The sequence below is a fragment of the Oculina patagonica genome, chromosome 8 (assembly GCF_052425735.1).
Source record: "Oculina patagonica isolate OP01 chromosome 8, crgOcupat, whole genome shotgun sequence".
In the NCBI taxonomy this organism is placed as follows: domain Eukaryota; kingdom Metazoa; phylum Cnidaria; class Anthozoa; order Scleractinia; family Oculinidae; genus Oculina; species Oculina patagonica.
The window spans coordinates 5,769,031-5,788,519 of NC_135765.1; the positions used below are offsets into that span (position 1 = coordinate 5,769,031).

General features: G+C 39.7%; 1 protein-coding gene across 1 annotated transcript in view; it reads left to right on the forward strand.

The window, feature by feature from the left end:
- Positions 1-5,888: 5,888 nt before the first annotated feature.
- LOC144663363 (histone-lysine N-methyltransferase 2B-like) overlaps positions 5,889-19,489 on the forward strand; it is a 34,765-nt gene continuing 21,164 nt past the window's right edge. Inside the window, exons 1-10 of the mRNA XM_078524271.1 lie at positions 5,889-6,594; positions 6,715-7,531; positions 9,485-9,534; positions 10,135-11,135; positions 11,754-11,801; positions 11,993-12,060; positions 12,506-12,696; positions 14,458-14,574; positions 15,621-15,746; positions 16,916-17,008. Coding sequence (XP_078380397.1) covers positions 6,409-6,594; positions 6,715-7,531; positions 9,485-9,534; positions 10,135-11,135; positions 11,754-11,801; positions 11,993-12,060; positions 12,506-12,696; positions 14,458-14,574; positions 15,621-15,746; positions 16,916-17,008 — 2,697 coding nt within the window. The 5' untranslated portion in view covers positions 5,889-6,408. The remainder of the gene's footprint in view (positions 6,595-6,714; positions 7,532-9,484; positions 9,535-10,134; positions 11,136-11,753; positions 11,802-11,992; positions 12,061-12,505; positions 12,697-14,457; positions 14,575-15,620; positions 15,747-16,915; positions 17,009-19,489) is intronic.

Here is a 19,489-nt window from a genome sequence, read left to right on the forward strand (position 1 = left end):
GGAACCATGGCAGACAGTTTCGGCCCCTACTCCTCGACTGTCTTCTGCCATGGCGGGGCCCCTCCCTAAGGAGGCTTCACAAGAGCTGGTGCTGGCTGGGACATGAGTTAAAAAGAAAATAAAAAAACTAGCCGAGCCACACTTTGTCATCACGCTTTTAGCCAGATAAAGTATGAGGCTTTCTCTGCTGCCTGTTGCAGGGCGGCTACCAACGTTCTCTGTTCTCTTGTGGTGAATCCAAACCGACCACGCATCAAGTTTGCCAGTTCTCGACTAACATACCCACGGCAACCTACAGCAAGGTGGTAATACTCTGGATTCCAGCCAGCCTCTTTACAAGCGTCAATTAGTTCCTCGTACCGCCTGTATTTCCGGTCCTCTGCATCTCCAAAGTTCTCTTCCCACGGCACTGTTAATTCAAGCTGAACTGTGTTTCGTACTGTAATTATTTTTACATGCACTGAATGCCCTCTCGAATTTAGGGGTCGGCCAAACCCGCGCGGGGGAACCGTCTTTGAACTCTGCGCTTGTCATTTGCCATATTGTTCATTTTATCATTTGTATTTATTGTTTATTGAAGATGAATTTTTTAACAATGACACGAGCATGTAGGGGAGGAGTGAAACACGATCGCCCCTAAGAACGACTGCGTGGGAGGCTAACGAGCATGCGACAAAGAAAAATTCTGAATCCTCGACGGGAATCGAACCCATGGCCTCCCAGAATACCGGTTGGTCAATTGGTCTCTCGTAACTCAGTTGGTTAGAGCGCCCAACCGGTATTCTGGGAGGCCATGGGTTCGATTCCCGTCGGGGACTCAGAATTTTTCTTTGTCTCATGCTCGTGTCATTGTTGAAAATTCATCTTCATTATTTATCACCGAGCTTAAAATTTTCCCTCTCTATTATTTACTAAATGTACACACTTGATGATTTCGATATTGCTGATCATAGCAGTACTGATGCAGGACGCGTGTCACATATCAACCTAGTAAATGGCCCAGCTCACCACGAGTCTCTCGTAGCTCAGTTGGTTAGAGCGCCCAACTGGTGTTCTGGGAGGCCATGGGTTCGATTCCCGTCGAGGACTCGGAATTTTTCTTTGTCCCACGATCGTGTCATTGTTGAAAAATTCATATTCATTATTTATCACCGAGCTTAAAATTATCCATCTTTATTATTTACTGTTCATTTTATTACTGCTATCTTTATTTTTCTCCCCTCAAGAATACCTGAGCCAGATAGATAGATAGATAAAACTTTATTTTGACACGATAATAAAAGCTAAAAGCTTGTGGGGTCGTGTATTTAAATTAACTATGCTAAGATTAAAATTACAATTAAAAAATCTAAAATTACAATTCTTATATTTACAGTAAAATTAATTATTTAATTAAATACTAACTAGACTGTTGCTATGTATACTAAATGATTACAATAAACTTACTAAAAACTAATTATATATAAAATCACTGTGCCTGTGGCGGGTTGTTGAAGCCCGTTGACAGCGCGTTAAAATTAAAATCTTTAAAATATGCTCTATTTACAACATGCTTTCTTAGCTCTAAAAAACTTGAAAAACTCTTCTGTTGATTGTGGTATTTAACAATGTTCCAAAGAACAGATCCCTTGTATCTGAGTGAATCCTTTATGAATCGCGAGTTGAATCTTGGTATCGAAGATAGTTGTTTTCCTCGGAGCGAATAGCCATGACTGGAGTTGTCTAGTATCGATTTCGTCAGGGGCTCGGGCAGGCTGCCGTTGTTTGCCTTATAAAATAGCCTAAGGATGTCGAGCTTATAATACAGGGAAAAGGTAGACCACTGATCATATTTGAGCACATCATTTGACGGCATGTCTTTGGGCAAGTTGAAAATTATTCTTGCCGCCCTACAATGTAGTCTTTCTATAGAGTCTAGCATATCGGAGTTACAACACGATCCCCATAAAACTAAACCATATTTTACAGAAGGTAGTATCAAGGAGAATGTTTGAACCTAGTGAAAGTGCAAATTATTGCTATAGCTTAGATCTGGTTCACCTGAGCAGTGTATACTCTAGCTTGCATTTGCTCTACATACATTAGCACAACTTATTTTTTGATCGATGAGCCTCCGACCTAAAAAATCCATCTCGCGCCGAGAGAGCGAACTGGAACTTTTTAGGTGCTCGTCTTCTGCCTTCTTTCTAATGCGCTTCAGGAATTTTTCATTTGAAATGTCCGAGCTACTCTTTTAATGGTTTGTTTTCTGCTCGGCGATAATCCGTCTGCTTTCAGGCTAGAGAAATCGAAGCCTTTCAATCCAGTATGATCTCGGCCACATGTTTGCAGATATCCGACTCGTCTGAAATGACACGATCCGGCGCAAATGAAACTCCAAATTCCTCCGGCTATAGGATTCTCCAAATGTTGACCGTCAGTTTAATTTGTATGGGGCTTTTTCCAGGGATTTAAAGGTACAACAGAACGTTTTGACCAATCAAAGCGCACGTAGTATCTCATTTATTATTTTGAAGCTATTTTAGCATTATCTTTAGCCATGGCCCAAAACCAAGGCTGTCAGACATAGAAAAGCGATTTGTCCGAAAATGGGATTGATACTTTTAGAAGCAGTGTTCTTGGTATGGTGAACACGAAGCTTGTCCTGAAAATGAGTGAGTGACATTTTAAATTTTAGAAAAAGGAACCCACTTTCAGAACCAGCTCCCTCCCTGCTCCTTTCTTCCATTCTCGCGACTCCCTGGAATAGACTTTGGTAGATTGTGCTAGCATAATTTAAAGCATAATTTAGCAAAATGAGCATTATTTTTCAGTTTAGCACTGCTACCATAATCCGAGCTTTTATGCGTTGAAAACAAACAAAACCACCATAGTTCTAGAATAATTCAGTTTGTATTTTATTTCTGTATTGGTTTTGGAAAATATTGAGTTCTGTGCTAAGGCTCATGGTCAAATATTGTCCGGCAGACTCCAGGTCACCCTGTGCATATCTGAGAGGTTTTTTTTTAATTTTTTTTTTTTTTTTTAATTTTTTAATATTTTTTCAATTTTTTAAAATTATTTTAATGCATAGTCGTTTTTATACTTTGCCTGGATGGCGTTGTTAATCATTTGGCTTATCGAGGTGCACATGCGTATTTGCGATGCTAAAGACTCTAACCTGGAAGGGGGACTATATGAATGTTCATTAAAGTTAAAATTGATAGAGTTAACAGGTTAAGCTACTGGGGATCTTTATTTTCCTTAAAATCTAAGTAGCATAATTTCGGTGTCAGAGAGCATAATTCTCAGAAAGTAGCACAATTTTGGCATAATTTCTAAAAAATATGAGCACTGCTAAAAGCATAATACCGTATTTATTCGATTAAGCGCCCAACCTCGAATAAGCGCCCACCTCGAATAAGCGCCCAACCTGAAGGTAGGAAAAGTTAATAAGCGCCCAGCCTCGAATAAGCGCCCATCCCCTACCCCACAAAAAAACTGAAGTGCACAAAAGGAGTATTGATTATTGAAATTGACCAAGTACTACTAAGACGACTTCCCCCATGACCGAGTTCTCTTAGTATTTTACAGAAACTTTCAATAAACAGTTAAAATTCTGCTTTGGTACATCTTCATGTTTTGTTATTATTTATTGTTTTGTTGCGAAAATAAACTTACTATTTGCTGAATATCGTGAAGATTTAATAAGCGCCCAGCCTCGAATAAGCGCCCACCTCGAATAAGCGCCCACTCTCAAGGCCCAAAAATTTAATAAGCGCCCAGGGCGCTTAATCGAATAAATACGGTATGCTTTTTTTTCGGGTACAATCTACCAAAGCCTACCCTGGAAAGTCTGGAAACTAGTTGACGACTTGTCGTGTATACGTACATGACGTGGAGTTCGTTTTCGGCATTGCGCGGCCAAAGACTGGGACTAGCGCTTTCGGACCGCAATCAAGTGAAAAACATTTCCCGGCCATAGCGGGCCATAGCCAAGGGTTGTCCTGGAAATCTGGACACATTTGCTTGCTCACTGCAAAGTGTATTACGTGACTTCTTCGTGTAGCTACCAATTTAACCGGGTAAAGTCTTCACAAAGATCAGAAGTCAGAGAATCAAGCTCTAAAATGACCCTTTTCGAGCAGGGAAAAGAACTAGAAAAGTTGGAAACGCGGCGAAGGCCAAGACTGCGATCAATTGTTCGAAACGTCAATAACCCAAAAGAACGACATTATACAACATATCACACGTGAACGTTGCAATAGTTAATCAGCCGAAGTATAAACCACTAGCTGAAAACACATTACCCGGATTTCGATTTACCGGCCACGCCGTACGGAAGAGTATTAGGTCTTGTTTCTTTCGATTTGATCTTTACAGCTGTGTTTAATGACTCAAAGAAAATTTATGTAGCGAACAATTTAATCACCCGCACATGCTAGGAAATAGACATAAACTTGTCCCTCGGGATGCGTTTCGAGGGAGCGGATGTGCGGGACGGGAGCAGGACTTCAAGTTCGAAACAGACGGTCCTTTCAGAGAAAATCGTGCCGCATGCCTCCCTGTGCCTCGCATCAGCAGTCAGGTTGCTTCAGGGAACAAACGTCTTTCGGGAAAGACGACAGAGTGTCTCAGTTTATTAGTGGTTTTTGAATGGCAACTTTTTCTTGGAAAGCCGGAAATGCTGGCAATCTTAAGGTGACTTCCTAGAGCAGAGTAGTACTGAAGTTGTTTTTCTAGTTCTCGAACAAATTCTGATTGAAGGGGGAACCAAAAACTGCTTTGAGAAATCGGGGGAAGCATCATAGGGAATATTCAGGACGAACAGCATGGCTTGCTTGTTTTAATATGTTAACTTGTGTTTGTAAACGTTTTTTTTTTTCGTTTATAACATCGGCTTGAAGACTTACGAACATCTAATGTCTAGTTTCCTTCGATCTCTTTCTAGCTACCCGGTCTGTTCGAAGCGATTCGGGATTGCAATTACGGCCAAGGAATAGTCAGATCGAAGACTTAACAAGAATACAGAATCTGGCATACTTTGTCAAAGTATGCCTCATCAACATTGGCTTGAAGTCATACGTACATCTCACCTAAAAAAAGCCAGTTTCCTTCGATCGCTCTCTACCCGATCTGTTCGATGCGATTTGGGACTGCGTTTCAATACGACATAAGCCGGAAAGTCAGATCAAAGACTTAACATGCGTAAAGAATCTGCCATACTTTGTCAAAGAAAGAAGAGTAGCTTTTTAAACTGGTTTCCCGCATAATCGATGGCGATCACTGGCCAGCTTTTGCGTTAGATGTTAGATGATTTTGTACGGCAAATGCTGAACTAAGTCTCTCAAGCAGAGTCATTGTCGATCAGTGCAGATAGAGCGTGCATAGACTGTTGTTCAATCTAAGTACAATTTTCCAATTTCCTCGAATTTCTTCACGCGATCAAACGACAATACAAACAGGTACTTTGGGGGGGGAGAGGGGGGGGGGTATACATGTATACATGGATTGGGGACAAAAGCAATGCCGTTGTATGGCCGCTTGAATAGAACTCTTCAGCTTATACCGTAATTGCGCGCGCTGTTTTACAACGTGCTAAATCTATGGACTTTGTGCGACAGATACCACCTACTACTATAAAGTCATTGCTGCTACTATTAGAGCCATGTTTATTAATATAGACGTCAGGAGAATGCCTTTTCTGATTCAAACGGTTTCGCGGGCAACGGACGAGTACGTACGAGTGTGGCGCCCGGTTCGCGTTGCTGGGAAAACCCCGCGCCAAATGCAAGGATGCCAAGGAACATGTTATGGAAGTTATATTGTATAAAAAAAGGCTCAAGAAAGTACTTTTAAACTATGTATCGTAAAAGGATGATTCTTTTTAGTCTCAAGACGAATTGAATGCAATCTGAGATTGGGTAGAACAAATCGATTGACTTTGGCGCAATGTGGCGCCATATTTTATCGTGCGCAAAGTCACGCGATGCCCAGCGCGTAAAAGTTTTGAATCCTGATTACAGCCTTCGTAAAATCGCTTGGATGACGCTTTCGTGGTGGCTTAGAAACTCATACTGCCCCTATTAGCTTGATACAGCTTTTAGTTCGTCCTGAGTTATCGAAATCGACGACGATTCGCGCAAAAACACTTGACGCCGGATGTGCGCGACATTTGGGGAATACCCATTAGGCCTGGTCACTCAATCGACAGAAAGTGAAGTCTGTTGAAGTCCGATAGTTTGTCCCTTGAGCGCGTTTGAATTTTTCATTTAATTCTCTTCCAGGCTTCGGAGAAGTGTTAGCAATAATATAAATCGATGCCAAATTTGTCAAAAACTATTTGTTTATTCTGTTTTCTCCCATAATCGTGTGCGGTCGTGGAAGCACGTGTGAAGCGATGTGTACTCATGCGCACAGCGAGGCAAGATGGCGCGAATGAAATATCCTGGAACTAACAAGGCCCGATGTGTGCCCGAGAAAAAGAAGAAATTTAACATGTCCAAACGGATAAAGACGGAGCAGTTAGTCCAAAAGCCAGAGAGTTCAGTGAAGGGACCAGTTTCCATCAGCCTTCGAAGATATCGCGAAATATTTGGAGATTCCGATGAAGAGGTGCTTCAAACAGTTTACCAAATGCATGCTTATTTCAGTGTTTTGTTTATGCGGGCCGTTCAGTTCTTTCAGTAATCGAGTTTGATTACCTTCTTATCTTTTGATTTTCTTGGGTTATAGGAAGAAGAATTTTATGGCTTTCGAGCGGAGGATTTGGGTCTCAAGGCATATCGTTCGTTTTCTGTCAAAGGCTATCTGGATGGCAGCGAAAGAGTGAGCTATCGAAAAGATGGCGCTCGAGATAGACAAGCGCGATATTCCGTCGGCAATTCGGCTAAAGTGCGCAGAGCTGAATCCCCTCAGCGTAAAAGTAACGGGAAAGAAACGGAAAATAAGCCATTTGCGACGTCCTCGAGTCCAAATGTCTACGCTAAGCAGTACAGAAAAAGAGATTCGTACGAGAGAAGATTCGCGGGACCTGCAGCGCTTGAGTTCGACAAAGCTTGTCCGTCACCGAATGTGAAATCAACAACCCAAGTGAGGGCGAATTTTGTACCGCGCGTCCAAAAGCCTGACCAGCGAGAAGGCAGCAATCGTTACTTACCGATTAACGCATTGGAGGTCCATTTATTTCCTCATAATAAAAGGAAAACTGTTCCTCTGGCGAAACAGTTGTTGGCAAAGGCGAAGGAGGGCCAGCGAATTCGCAAGCAAAGAAAATTGGACGCGGTAAACAAAGCTAAAGAGGACCAACAAGTGCGATCGCGGTCTGGACGAGTCGTGAAAAGTAAAAAGCTAGATTACGACGATGTTACATCGCCAAAATATAAAGGCAGGGGAGACGAGGCGAAAGCTGGGCCATCGAATCATCGAGCAGCAAACAAAAGGCGTTTGGAAGATGGCGAATTTCCCCCTAACAAAACCCTTCGATTGGCAGAGGTGAAATTGGAAAAAATGGAGTTACCAGGCGATCAACGAGTCTACGTGAATAATCCAGGTATCTGAATTGTTTGTAATAATTGAAGTGTTTTGTTTGCATTTAAGTAGGTGGTTTATTTTCAAAGCAGTTTTCTGTAGTTAATTATTTGAGGATTAGAAGTTGGAAGTAAGACATGATTCATTGTCGTGATCCCCCTCCCTCTCCCCCCCGACCCTACCCTGAAGTGATCGAAATCTAATTAATACTTCTAACCTAACCATGCCAATAGGATTCTCAAACAGTGTTTTGATAGGAATTAAAAAAACATCATCAACTTGTTTGTCTTGATGTCATACCAAATTCTCCCAATATGATAAGAAATGTGCTGAAGGTCGGCCATTTGTGAAAAGGCACAACATGCGAATTAGAAGTTGAGTCCGTAATTCCTTTTTTTGGCTGACTTCTGGAAAAAGGGGGTGTTAGTTTAAATTTTGTTATTTGCTCTCAATATTTCCCTCGTTTGTAAAATGACAACTTATTCAAACAAACATGATTTATTACAGATTTCAGTGATTTTAAAATATATTTTTACACAGAGTCTGCGCAGGTTACAGTTAATCTGCATGTGTATTACCGTCGCTTGCATCTAAGCATGAACACGTGCCGCCGAAACATGATCTAATTGAGTATCAAACGTGACATGATTGGTCATCAAACGTTTGAAGTTTTGCAGACCGTAACGGCAACTTTCGCGCCGAAACTTCAACACATTCCAGTTTCGAAACAGTCGAAATGGGGAAAGATTGGATCTCAAGGCCTTCCTCCGTCAAATTGATCTCTATCTGTGTCGATATGCATTTGCAGGTTCACTTGAATCACTTCTGGTGCAAAGTTTCGTCTGTTCTCAGTGTTTATGGTGAGCATTAGATCATGTTTCGGCGGCTCGTGTTCACGCTTAGATGCAAGCGACGGTAGAATAAAACAATACTTTAAGATTGCTTTTATAAGGTTTAAAAAAATATTTGTGTTCTTTTGCTTGAATTAAATTTTATTAACAAACAATTTATCTTCTATAACAAATAACTAAACTATAAAATTACAATAATTATTGAATATTACACTAGGGGAGCAACTTAATTTTATTATCTCATCATTAAAGATTCATAAGACTTCTAAATTTCTATTATTTATGGACAAAATAATAAAAAATCTTAATTATAAATTAAAAACAGTATAGCTTCAACAAATTGAATCTATGTCTTCCCAAATGGTGTGTAATATGATAATGATATTATTTATGGTTTTTTTTTTTTTTTTTTTTTTGGGACAACTGGGAGCCAGAGGAACACCATTGTCCAAATAGTGAGCTTGTGGTTTCCAGATAGAGCAGTCTGGGTTCAAGCAATTATCAGGGTCAGTGTGTGGTGTTACTATCACAGTGCTTCTGCCCAACCAGGGAGGCGGGCAGGTGGGGCAAAATTGGGCACCAGTAAATCGTAAGGGTAACCCAACAAAAAATTCTTAGGGGGAGGGGGGGGAGATTGGGTAACCTTTGATGGAGAAGCACCCCATCCAGGGCTCAGTTGTTCAAAGGGTTGATAACACTATCCACTGGATAGATTACTATCCGTGGATAAGTGTTAACTAAACATACTGCACTATCCACCAGATAGTGATTTATCAGGTGGATAGCGTTATTCATCTTTTGAACAACTGGGGCCAGGAGAATAGGGAGTAGATTCGTTTCTGTTTTTTTGTTTTTTGGGTTGGGGGGTTTTGGTTTTTTTTTTTTTTTTTTTACTCATAGTGGCTTCATGCTACAGCAACTGGCATAATGGTTTTGGTTATTGTAACCTGAGCGCTGTTTTTAAAGGCCAATAATCAGATGTCTTTTCTTGGCTTTCTTTGCAACTTTTTTTGGTGCTTTATAACTCTTATTTGCAAGTCAGATGCACTTGTCCACTTAATTATACAGTCATATAATATTAGCTTATTTAATGTTCATTTTCAATATAAATTTGTTTTTAACAGAGTCACCCACAGGATTTGAAATCCAGCCACTTAGTGCTACTGAGGTGAAGGTAGGAACAGCATTCAACTGTAACATTATTTTTCATTTCATTAATTTGTGTCATGGGTACAATCGTCAGACGTTCGTTCTCAAAAAAGCATGTTACAAGCGCGCCATATTGTGAAAAAAGGCTGCTGGGTATATAACTCCGTGTACTGTGAAGTGTCAAGTGACAAGAGCAATGTGAGCACTACATTAGCATCATATAACCAAAAAAATTGGGACTCTTAATTTTTATGTCAGTCAATAAAAAACCCAAAATTACCAATTACCAAAATTACAAGTCTGCTACAAGACTGGGGGTTGTTGGTAAAAAGCTAATAGTGTGAGATCTCAAAATGTGCTGTTGGGCCTTCTGGGCTGATGTACTGCAGACGCAAACAAGCTGTCGACACTTACATGCGATGAGACAACAACGAGGTACATACGATATACCTTGGTAGCAACCATTATGGCTAAATTTCTCCCAAACAAAAAGTTAAACTAGTGTACTTCAGGCCTTATTCTTTATCTTGTCCAATAATTTTACTGTTTTCACAGAATGAACTTTTCAGTGTATTTATCTTTATTACCAGTAGCCTTTACACTAATTTGTCTTTTTTTTTCTCAGGCCTCTCAATTTGGATTCATGGACATGTCCTCTCAAGATTCTTCAAGGGAAAGGAAAGTACGGCTTAAAAACGTAAAGAGAATAAAAAATGTCATGAATGCAAGGAATCGTACTTATCAAAAGGCAAAATTCCCTGGTCATGGACAAAGGGCAAAAAATATTAGAACTTCCAATTCATCACAGGCTTCACAACTTAATGGGAATGCGTTAGACAATAAAGATATGAAGAAATCCGAGAGGATGAAAATTAGGAAAAAGACTAGAGACTCGGAAGATCAAGCTAGTGATGCTTCATCGATTTCAGAGGTTTCATCTGTAGGTAGTGAAGTTTCTAATAGAAAAACACCCAGCTCAGCTAACAGGTACGTGTTCAAATCAAAACGATTACAAGAATTACAAGAGAAAATGGACATTGAAACAACGGCAGATGGGGCGATGGAAGATGAGACTACTGCAGGTGAAATAAGAAGAAATTCCAATGATCAGAAGACAAAGGAGAGTGAAATCTGTAGAGATTCAGGAAGTGAAATGAGCAGTCGTCCAAGATCAAGAAGACAGAGTCAAGAAGAAGTTGAAAAAGGCGTAGATGAAGACCAAGATTCTGTAAGACCAGCAGCAGTAAAGAAAAAAAGAGTTAGTGCAAAAAAGACTTTATCTAGGCTGCAAGCTGTACAAAATGAAGATGAAATGCCGAGCTCTAATGAGGATGAGGATAGCAGTAAGCCGCTTTCACAAGTCAAAAAAGATCTCAAGATAGAACAGCAGAAAGAAGAACAAGAACCGACGGAAAGAGTAGTGAAAAAAGTTATCAAGGTTGTAAAGAAAATACGAACAAAGAGTGGAGAAACAAAAACAAAGGTAGTGAAAATCATCAAGAAGATTGGTGTGAGAAAGAAGGGAAAGGACCACGCTCCTCTGGTTCCAGGAAGGAGGCGAATCCGCTGCGGCAACTGTAGAGGCTGCAGAATCACTGATGACTGTGGTGACTGTCGCTGGTGCAAGTAAGTTTGTGTGCTTGTCGTAGTGAAAAGTACTATGTTGTGTAATAGTTCACCATTCACTCCTTCTCAAGAGCATAGACCATCAACAGTCTAGTGAAAAGTACTATGTTGTGTAATAGTTCACCATTCACTCCTTCTCAAGAGCATAGACCATCAACAGTCTTTAGCCATAGCTTTCTGTCCTGTGCATCCCTCTCTAGCTGGTACCAACTTTTGCCCATGGACTTGTTCTCTGTTCTAGCGAACGTCTCGAGGTGTTCTGTGGATGACCTCTCTTTCAACTCCCTTCAGGATTTCAGGTTAAAGCTTACCTGGTGATGGTACAAGAAGGCTTCCTTAGGGTGTGACCTAGCCATTTCCATTTCCTATGTTGTGTAGTTTGAAGTTTATGTCTTAGACTAGTCACATTAGCAGAAATCAAGTTGAATTCATGTTATGGAGATGTCACAATTATGTGTGTACTATAAAATTTTTGGAATCGGCTTTGGCTTCTGTTCCCTTGTGACATGTGAATGAAAATTGATCATGAGTAGTCAAAGGGAAAATACCGGTGTAAATCCATGAAGAACATTACTTCAATGGAGTATTATTTTAACCAATACTGCATTTTCTTTACAGGGACAAGCCCAAGTTTGGGGGACCAGGCACAAGCAAGCAATCTTGTGTGTAAGTACATACATGTGCCTTAAGAAAGATGAAAAGAATTTTTTTTTGTCATAAAATGATCAAACAACAACACAGGATTAAGCTATATACTATGAAAATCAACTGGTACATGTACATTCAGTACAGATCTGGAATTGACCAAAATTATTTTGTTTGCCATTAAAAATAAAGTCTTTCATCTTGAATTCCAGGAAACGCAAGTGCGTCAATCCGCAACCTCCAAAGCTAAAGGATGAACCTGTCAAGAGAGCCCAGAAAGGTTATTATAATTGTATTTTGCCAACTTTTATATAACACTGAAAGTTGTTATCATGTAAACTTTGGAAACTGTAGGTTGTGATTGGGCAGGAAAAGAAATGGGCAGTGAATGAATTCATTAATTTTTTTTTTGGTGCTAAATATAATTTTTTGCCCAAAGGCTTGAAACACAAGATAAACCCAAATTGCTTGGCTGCTTGCAAAATTCCACCGTTATAATAACCTAGTTGTATTCTGGGGTAACCCTATGATGGACTAACACCGCAGAATTGAAATACGTCCCCTTAGTAGTGGCTTCTTGCTAGGGAAACTAGGATAAGCTCCAGCCATCTGGGCCACAAGGCTTGTATGCAGACTTTGGGTTAACTTACATTACTAACTAATATTTATATTAGTTGCATAATATAACTAATCCTGCTGGGTGACTAATATTTCTATTTTTACAGCCGATTCTAATGTGCCAGTGAAGAAAAAACTGCCACCAAAGAGTGAGCTTACCCTTAAGGTTAAGAACTCTAAGAAAGGTCAAAACCAGTTGCTGCCCTCCACCAAGAAGCCTGCTGCTACAGTGAAGGCATCTTCTGGCAAAAGACAAGGGCTACTAGACAACAGACCTCTAGTCAAACTTCCTTGGAGTGTGAGTTTAAATTTTTTAAAACATTGATTGATTGATTGATTGATCGCATTTTTCTGCATGCAGAAAGTACTTACTATAGGTATATCTGGAAAATAAGCATCAGTTGTGGACTATTGTACATGTAACAGCAAAGTTAAATTTAAGTTAAAAAAAAACCAAAATTCCCAACTCATTGCAAACAGCTTCTGTAATCTATCAACTTTTGTCTGACTTGTCAGCTTCGGTTCGTAGAAAAGTCATGGAAAGTGAGATAACAAACAGTGTTCAAACCCTAAATTTACCATAATATTATTGTTCAGGTTTTGTATTCAATTTGGATCTTTTAGTGTGTAGTATCGCTGTGCATTTTTACGAGTCTTGCAACATTTTGGCAAGCCTGTAGGGTGAGTCAAAATACTGTAGCAGGCAACCCTCCAAGTTGAGACCATTTTAGTCGCCATGGCGACTAAAATTTTGGAGCTGGCGACTAAATTAGAACCAAAGTCACCAGCCTGGCGACTAAAATTGAGAAGAAGGATTGAAAGCGTGAGCTTAATTTAGCGACTAAAATTTTTCACTGACGACCAAACCTGAGCAGTCGGTGGCCAAATGGCCACTAAGGAAAAAAAATAAACTTGGAGGGTTGGCAGGCCACAGTTGTGTGAGGTAGCTGCCATTTATGGGGCATGTACTAAAACCCCAGACAACGTAACAAAACCACCAAAATGACCTAAACAAAACCTCTGAAACAACTGAAACGGTCGAAACAAGCGAAACGAAACAAAATCACCGAAACAAGCAAAACCTAACAATAAAATTATTGAGAGCTAACCATAAACAGGCTAACCGGAGTGCTATTCAGGCTAACTGAAGTGTTATTTAGGCTAACTGGAGAGCTAGTTAGGCTAAACGGAGTGGGAGGTGCACTCCCTTTAGCCTGAACAGAACTTTGGTTAACTAGGAAAGCACTCTAGTTAGCCTGTTTACGGTTAGCTCTCAATAATAACTATTGTAATGGGTCTTGCTTGTTTCGTTGATTTCATTTTGTTTCGCTTGTTTCAGCCGTTTTGTTGTTTCGGCAGTTTCTTTTCGGTCGTTTGGTTTCAGTAGTTTTGTTTCGTTTTTTCGGGTTTTAGTACATGTCCATATACCGTAGAATTCCGGTTATAAGCCCCCCCGCTTATAAGCCCCCCCGGTTATAGGCCCATCATCCTGGAAACAAAAAAATACATCCAGTTATAAGCCCCCCCGGATATAAGCCCCCCTCTACCAGATGACAGTACTGAATAGGGCTAAATGTTGCTTTATTATGTGTTTTTAACTTAAAAACGTATTTCCATCAACACTCCCGGGGGTCGTTTTGAAACGATTTTTTCATTCCGCTTATAAGCCCTCCCGGATATAAGCCCCTCCGCTTATAAGCCCACCCAAAACCCCTTACGAAGTTGTATAAGCCCAGGGCTTATAACCGGAATTCTACGGTATGGGACCTCCCATATTTGGAAGACCATGTGCATTGTTAACAAAGACAAATGTATTGGAAGGGAGAGAATGAAAAAAAGAATTATCCTTGATAGATGAGTTGTTCAGTCTTTGTCTGACTGGAGAGTTACCAAATAAGGAGTAAAAATGTACAGTCAGGGAAACATTCACATAGTCAGGAGGAATAAGAGGGCTATACAGAGCCCGTTAAGCCAGTCAAAACAATATTTCTACTTGTTTTGTGTGTTATTTTGTACTCCATTAAGCGTAGTTAATAATAAATGTATTTTATTTGAACAGGATAACAGTACTGAGGAAGAATTATGGAAGGAAGGATTTGCAGTTTGTTTCACAGCTGGTGTGCCCAGTGTGATAAAGGAACTCTGTTTTCTCTGCGGCAGCAAGGGCAAAGAAAAGGTTAGTAAATTTATTGGTTTTGTATGCTGTTTTTTAACCGATTTCAACTGAAATTCTCCTAACAGGACATTGTAGTTTTCTTGTTGTACTTGGTGGGAGAATGTGAAATCTGTATTTAACATTGTAAAATTCATTAACTAATCATGAGGGTGCAAACCAATCCCAGCACAGTACTCAGATCACATGTACACAACTGTAAACCCCAATACAAATCAAACAATATTATTAACTTTTGATACAAACTCCTGCTCAGCTAATTAGTATTCATTAACTTTTGATACAGATCTCTACTGATTCGCATAACAATACTTTGCGTTCAATTTATTGTTTTCATTTCACAAGTAGAATAAAATATTTGCGTCCGATCTGTATGGCCGTTTACAATGGCTCGCCTATCGGCTCGCCATTGTAAACGCCCATACAGATCTCCCGCTCATATTTTATCTACTACGAAGAACTGTCTGTCTTTGGGATCCTTTCTAGAAGGCATGGTGGCCTAATGATTAGGGCCCCAGACTCGGGTTCGAACAGGCCGGGTTTCGAGCCTTTGCTGGGGTTGCTGTGTTTTGTTCTTGGGCAAGACACTTTACTCTGATTGTGCCTCTCTCCATCCAGGTGTATAAATGCATACCAGCGAAATAATGCTGGGGGGGGGGGGTACTCTCATCCCATCCAGGCAGGAGTAGAAATAATTCCTAGCCGCCTAACGCTATCGAAACAGGGATAAGCTCCAGCAGTATGGTCCACTTGGCTCAAGGCTTCCCTTCTCTTTAGGATCCTTTCTACTTCTTTCGACCTGCATGGTTGAAAACGTAGAGTTGAAGAGTTGCCTTGTTGTAGAACCATATTATCCCATCTGGTACTTTGGGAAATTGGAAAATTTGTATGTTGACATCGGGGTTTAAAGGGGTTACAGGATAAACATATTTCTGAATTCTTCAAAATATTACTGTAAGAAATGTAAAGAAGTCAAGTAAAGGGAAGTTGTGTGTTTGATGCTGGATCAGACTTTGAGGGTACATTTTTAATTTTTTTTCTTTTTCTAGATGTTTTACTGTAGAGTCTGTGCCGAGCCTTTCCATGGGTTTTGTCTTGATGAGGAGCCAGTAGATGAAAGTACATGGTGCTGTGACAATTGCAGTAGTTGTAGTGTCTGTGGATATCAAGACAAGGTATGCAAAATTAGGTCTTAAATTTCAGGGTTTGACAAAAGCTTTAATTCCTGCCTGCCTTTCAAACAAGCAGCTCTTAAGTTTTGCGTGCGCAGAGCAGTTGCATTCCTGTTTTAGTATATTTTTCAGTAAGATTCACCAGGCAGATGAATTGCCTAGGCCCTTGCCCATTTAGTAAGTAAGCATGAAAAGTTACTTGCCCAATGGGAAAATCTACTTGTTGCACATGACCAGACAGTACTTTTTTGAGCCCTGTTAATTTCAGAATAATATATTACTTAAAGTTACACTTAACCCCTTTACTGCCACTATGACGTGCTGAGTATGTCATGATTTCTGTACTTCATGTGCCTATATGACGTACTGAGTATGTCAATAAAATGAAGACCATAGTTGAGACCCTGAAAGACTTTTGTTAGCCTGGTAACTACTCGTCATCAGTCTCCAAAACCCTGCCTCTCTGTAATCTGTCCGCCATCTTTGTTTTCTTCTTTGTGACCGAATAAATTATTTGCTAGACGTGTAAAATCAGCGCAAATATGAGATGTTTAAATGCCGAATGTGAAAAGGATATTAAGCAGAGAACTTGGGAGGCCAAAAAAATAATCCACTGGTGAGAGCGTTATGGAAAACTATATGCAGAATAGTGGGAGGCTTTCAAAAGCTGTTTAATCATTAATAATGCATGTCAGCTTTGACACTGAGTAGAGCAGAGGGGTTGGTAGTGAAGAGGTTAATGGAACAGAGATGTAGGATTGCTTGAGCAAGCAGCAGTAAAGAGGTTATTCAGAAAGGTAGACTCAGCTTTTTAAGGCTTGACATACAAAACTACTTAGGCATATCACACCACTTTTTCTGATATAGAAATTGGTTTGATCCTAGGCATATTAATAGTTTGTCTGATGTGTTCTTCCGGGTGATGATAGTTCTGAATAGTTGGTGGTTGATATTTCGACAATCAGAGCAGAAGTCATATTCAGAGTCAAGTCACTTGACTCTTAAGATGACATCTACTAAGGTTGTCCAAATGTCAGTCACCAACAATAGTTTTTTTTTTTCGGAACTACCCTTACCCAAAAATTTTCCTAAGTAAATTGCTTATATTATGCATCTGCTGCCTAAGCATGAGGTTGTGTTTCTTGTGTTAAATTATTCCTTTTCCTTTTCAGCTTTTGATGTGTGATCGCTGCCAGCGTGGATATCATGTGGAGTGCTTAGGCCCATACTATCCCACAGAGCCAGAGGGTGAAGATGATGTCTGGGTTAGTATATGTCTCTAATGTTGTTTGTTGCCATTATTGCTTGCACTGCGTAAAAGCCTAATTTTTGATAAAGAAATCAAAGGCAGAGACGAGCCTGGTTTACACCAGTGACAACAATGAGATCACAGAAATGGTTGTTTTTATGCTAGAGATGTTAAGTTGTCTAGAGGCATTTAATGGCTCAGACGTTACAGCTGTCTGGTATAAAAACAGGATGCATAATAGTTGTCGACCTAATAAGAAAGGAAAAAAAACAATTTGTGACCCTCCATACAAAAACATGTCTTATCAAACATTGTAAATAAGTGAAACCAGGTTTCAAAAGGGGTTTTAAAGGGTTTTAAAACCCCGAAACCAGGTTTCCAAAGGGGTTCGAATGTAGTTTGTTAGTGGTTTGATGCTGACTGTTTTTTACAGGGGGGCTGGCAGCGAGGCCTGGGACCGAGTCTCGATGATTGCCCCAGTTGGAAATTTGGCCGAGTGAGACTAAGTACTAGTTTAATTGAAAACAAAGATGGCGGAGGCTTGGCGGAAGTTAATGGCGGACGGACGTTTGCGAAGTTCATAAACGTTTCGAGAACTGTTTCTACGTTCAAACATCCAGGGGAAGGTTTAAGCACTTTTAATCTAAATTTCGATTTTTAAGAAATATCACAGGTGAAATTTACGCCGCAAACCGGCGAACGGGACCGCCACTGGGTTTTTACATCCCATTGAAGACAGCGAAATCTCACAGCAGAATATTTTTAGTAATTGTTTCATACACTGGATAAGCTGATCGATCTTTATTTCTGGACTAGACGCCATGATGGTAAGGGTAGCCATTTTCAAGCAGTTTTTTTCTGTAAGACTTACATCGAACCGTAGTTGTTTAATATTGAGAAAGTGCAGAAGATTTGATATGACTCGTTTTGTTTTATTTCCCAAAGCCTCAGATCAGAGCCTAGTTAGAATTTGAATATTAAAATATAATATTTAGAGTAACATGGTACTGAAATGCAGTATATCGAAATAAAATATATCAAAATATAATTGGCCTACCAGTATTTTTTATTTTATGTTTTGCACCACTTACAATAACATTTTTTCATGTTCAATTAGTGTTGTAAGATTAGGTGGTAATGTTTGCAACAGTTTTCTTTATATTAACTTTTGAACTGAGCATGTCTTCCTGATAATGGCGCTCACTGAGAAAGCTGGTGGGGTAAACTTGCATTTAGATTTTGCCTATCACACCTGTGGGGTGAGAATTGAAACTTGCAGGAGGTTGGTTGGTTGTAGAATGCCCCAGTCATAGTCAGTCACCTTAAACTTAGGGACCATGGTTTGCTGTATTTCCTTGAGAAAAAATGAAACTTGAGTTCTGAGGGGGCTTAAAATGTTTTTTGGCAGCTCATTATTTTGAAATGCTTTTGCAATTAAAACAATTATACCGCATGGTGGAGTTTGCAAAGGATCTGCTCCTCAAATCTACATGTATGTTACCTGGTAGAGACATAATTGAGACACTGCATGGGATCTGACACTTTTAAAAAAACATATTGAGACTTACTTAACCTGTTGATTCTTAACTGCCCAACCTGTCCAAAGAAATAATCAATTTCTACTCACATTCAGTTGAATAATTTTCCTGCTGACCAGGAAAATGTTTCAGATGTAAATGTAAAAAAAATGTAAAATTAAAGTTGTTTACAGTGGTCATCCACTTAGCTTCAACGGAAACAAGAATTTTAAATGAACATAACAGTTACAATTTCCAACTAGCAGGAGGCAGACCAGTTCTCTATCTACAAAGCATGACCAAGGATTTGATCTCAGGACATCTGAGAACAAATTCAGCTGCTTGCTGGGTAGAGGGTTTTGACCTGGGTTCTCTGAATTACAACACCAGTGCCCTAAACCACTTGGCCACACTGTCTCCTAAAAAATAGTGATAGATGATAGATGTGCATTTTTAGGGTGGGGAAAAACAGTATTGCAATAATAATATTGTAGTATTTTTTTTATTACCGGCAAGGGGTTGCATCCCCATGAGTAGCTCATTTGGAGATGTGAAATTAACCCTGGGAGAGAAAATTAAGTATGGTAGCTCAATGTACTTGTTTGCAACAGTCATTCTATTGTTGATGGGCAAATTTATCATTTTTCCAGTGCTGAAGTGTTTCCAGTACATAAGACAAGCATTTAATTTGCCACCTTTATTTGCTGTAATTAAATTGTGATCCCTCTGACCCTGTTCAACCGAAGAATTTACCCAAAACATAATCAACAGTTTCTGTATGTGTAAGCAAGGCACTTCAGATTGCACAGTTTAGGTAATTGAAGTCATACCCTCTGCAATTTTTATTATTACTTTTTCCATTTAAATTTAAGTGAATAAATTAATTTATTCTTTTTGGATTTCTTTGCCTTGACTTCACCTCGATCTTGCACCAGCAAAGGGGAAAAAAGAAAAATCGAAATCAAATATGAAAACGTTTG